This window comes from Colobus angolensis, unplaced genomic scaffold (genome assembly GCF_000951035.1).
Source record: "Colobus angolensis palliatus isolate OR3802 unplaced genomic scaffold, Cang.pa_1.0 Scaffold260, whole genome shotgun sequence".
Taxonomy (NCBI): Eukaryota; Metazoa; Chordata; class Mammalia; order Primates; family Cercopithecidae; genus Colobus; species Colobus angolensis.
In genome coordinates, this window is record NW_012115822.1 from 579,446 (window position 1) to 580,782 (window position 1,337).

Here is a 1,337-nt window from a genome sequence, read left to right on the forward strand (position 1 = left end):
CCTGGGCAGCGAAGCGCCGCCGTTCCTCCCGCCAGCCCGCCCGCTCCGCCTCCAGCTCGGTCCGTAGCTTTTCCAGCTCCCGCCTCTGGTTCTCCAACACTGCCGCCGCCGGGCTGGAGCAGTCCAGCTTCTTGGGCGAGGCGCCCAAGGGGCTGGGTGAGTCCTTGGCCATTGCGGCCGCGGCCCGGCTGGACTCCAGACTTCGCCTGGCCGACCGCAGCTCGCCAACGGCCGCCGCCCTGGCAGCGGCCAACCGCCCGGCGTGCCTCTTCCGGCGCTCCCTGGGGGTCTCCGCGCGCCCCTTCCCTCTCTTGGCATGTTCCCCCGCCTCCTGCCGCGGATGTCTGGCCCACGCGCCTCTCCACCTGGCAAGGCCAGGGCTGCACTCCCATACCCCTGCTCAAACTGGCCCATGTCCCTTCCAGGATGCACGAGGGCTTTTCTGGTCCCTACACTTTTCCTGCTTCTAGCACCATGTCCCTTGTGACCCTCCCTAGGCACCCTCCCAGGCACTGGGCAGTCCCAAGCAGGATGAGGTGCCCTGAGGGAAGTCTGGGCTGCTGCTCCTGGACTTGGAGAAAGGGGCAGGGTGTGTGTGTCAAGGCCACCCATGGAGTGTGGGCATACCTGGTCGTGGGTTCAGGTGGTGTATTTGGGTCAGGTGGCTGGAAAATGCAGTAGGATATGCCTCAACTTGGCTAGACCTGGACTCCCCAGGACCCTTCAGCCCCCATAACAGCCCTGATCACCCAACTGGTCATCCACCTTTTGGGGAAAGGATGTGCCTGATACACATTTGTGTTACTGTGCAGAGTCGGCTCAGAAGAGGTATAAGCGAAAAGACCCTCCCCAGCAAGGTGGCATAGGGACCCAGGGCCAGATAGGCATGAGGGGCACTGCCCAAACTGGCCATCTGGCCTGCCTACCTCCCACATCCAGGTACCACCTGGTAACAAACGCTGGAGCCCCAGTGTCTGGGCTACTCATTGGCACTTTAGGTAGAGGCCTCAGGATGGGCCAGGAGTGAGGGTGAGGCTTCAGCAGAAATGTTGGAGGCATCCTGAGCTGCAGAAGAAACACACACACACACAGAGACACACAAAATGAGCTGCAGAAGAAACATACAGACACACACACACAGTGAGCTGCAGAAGAAACATACAGACACACACACACACACACACTGCCTGTCTCTGACTGGTGGCCACCTGTGTGGCTTGAGAGCTAAGGAGCCCTGCTTCAGTCTGGCTCCTCTTTGCCCTTCCTGCCTGTTCCTGGTGCCAAATGGTTTTTGGGAAACATGGATGGACACCTGATATCTGGCCATCTGCATCAAG

General features: G+C 60.6%; 1 protein-coding gene across 1 annotated transcript in view; it reads right to left on the minus strand.

Moving 5' to 3' along the window:
- Positions 1–286, minus strand: part of LOC105515498 (RIMS-binding protein 3A) — a 5,970-nt gene extending 5,684 nt beyond the window's left edge. Inside the window, exon 1 of the mRNA XM_011947331.1 lies at positions 1–286. Within this exon, the coding sequence (XP_011802721.1) occupies positions 1–172 (172 nt within the window). The 5' untranslated portion in view covers positions 173–286.
- Between the last annotated feature and the right edge of the window lie 1,051 nt (positions 287–1,337).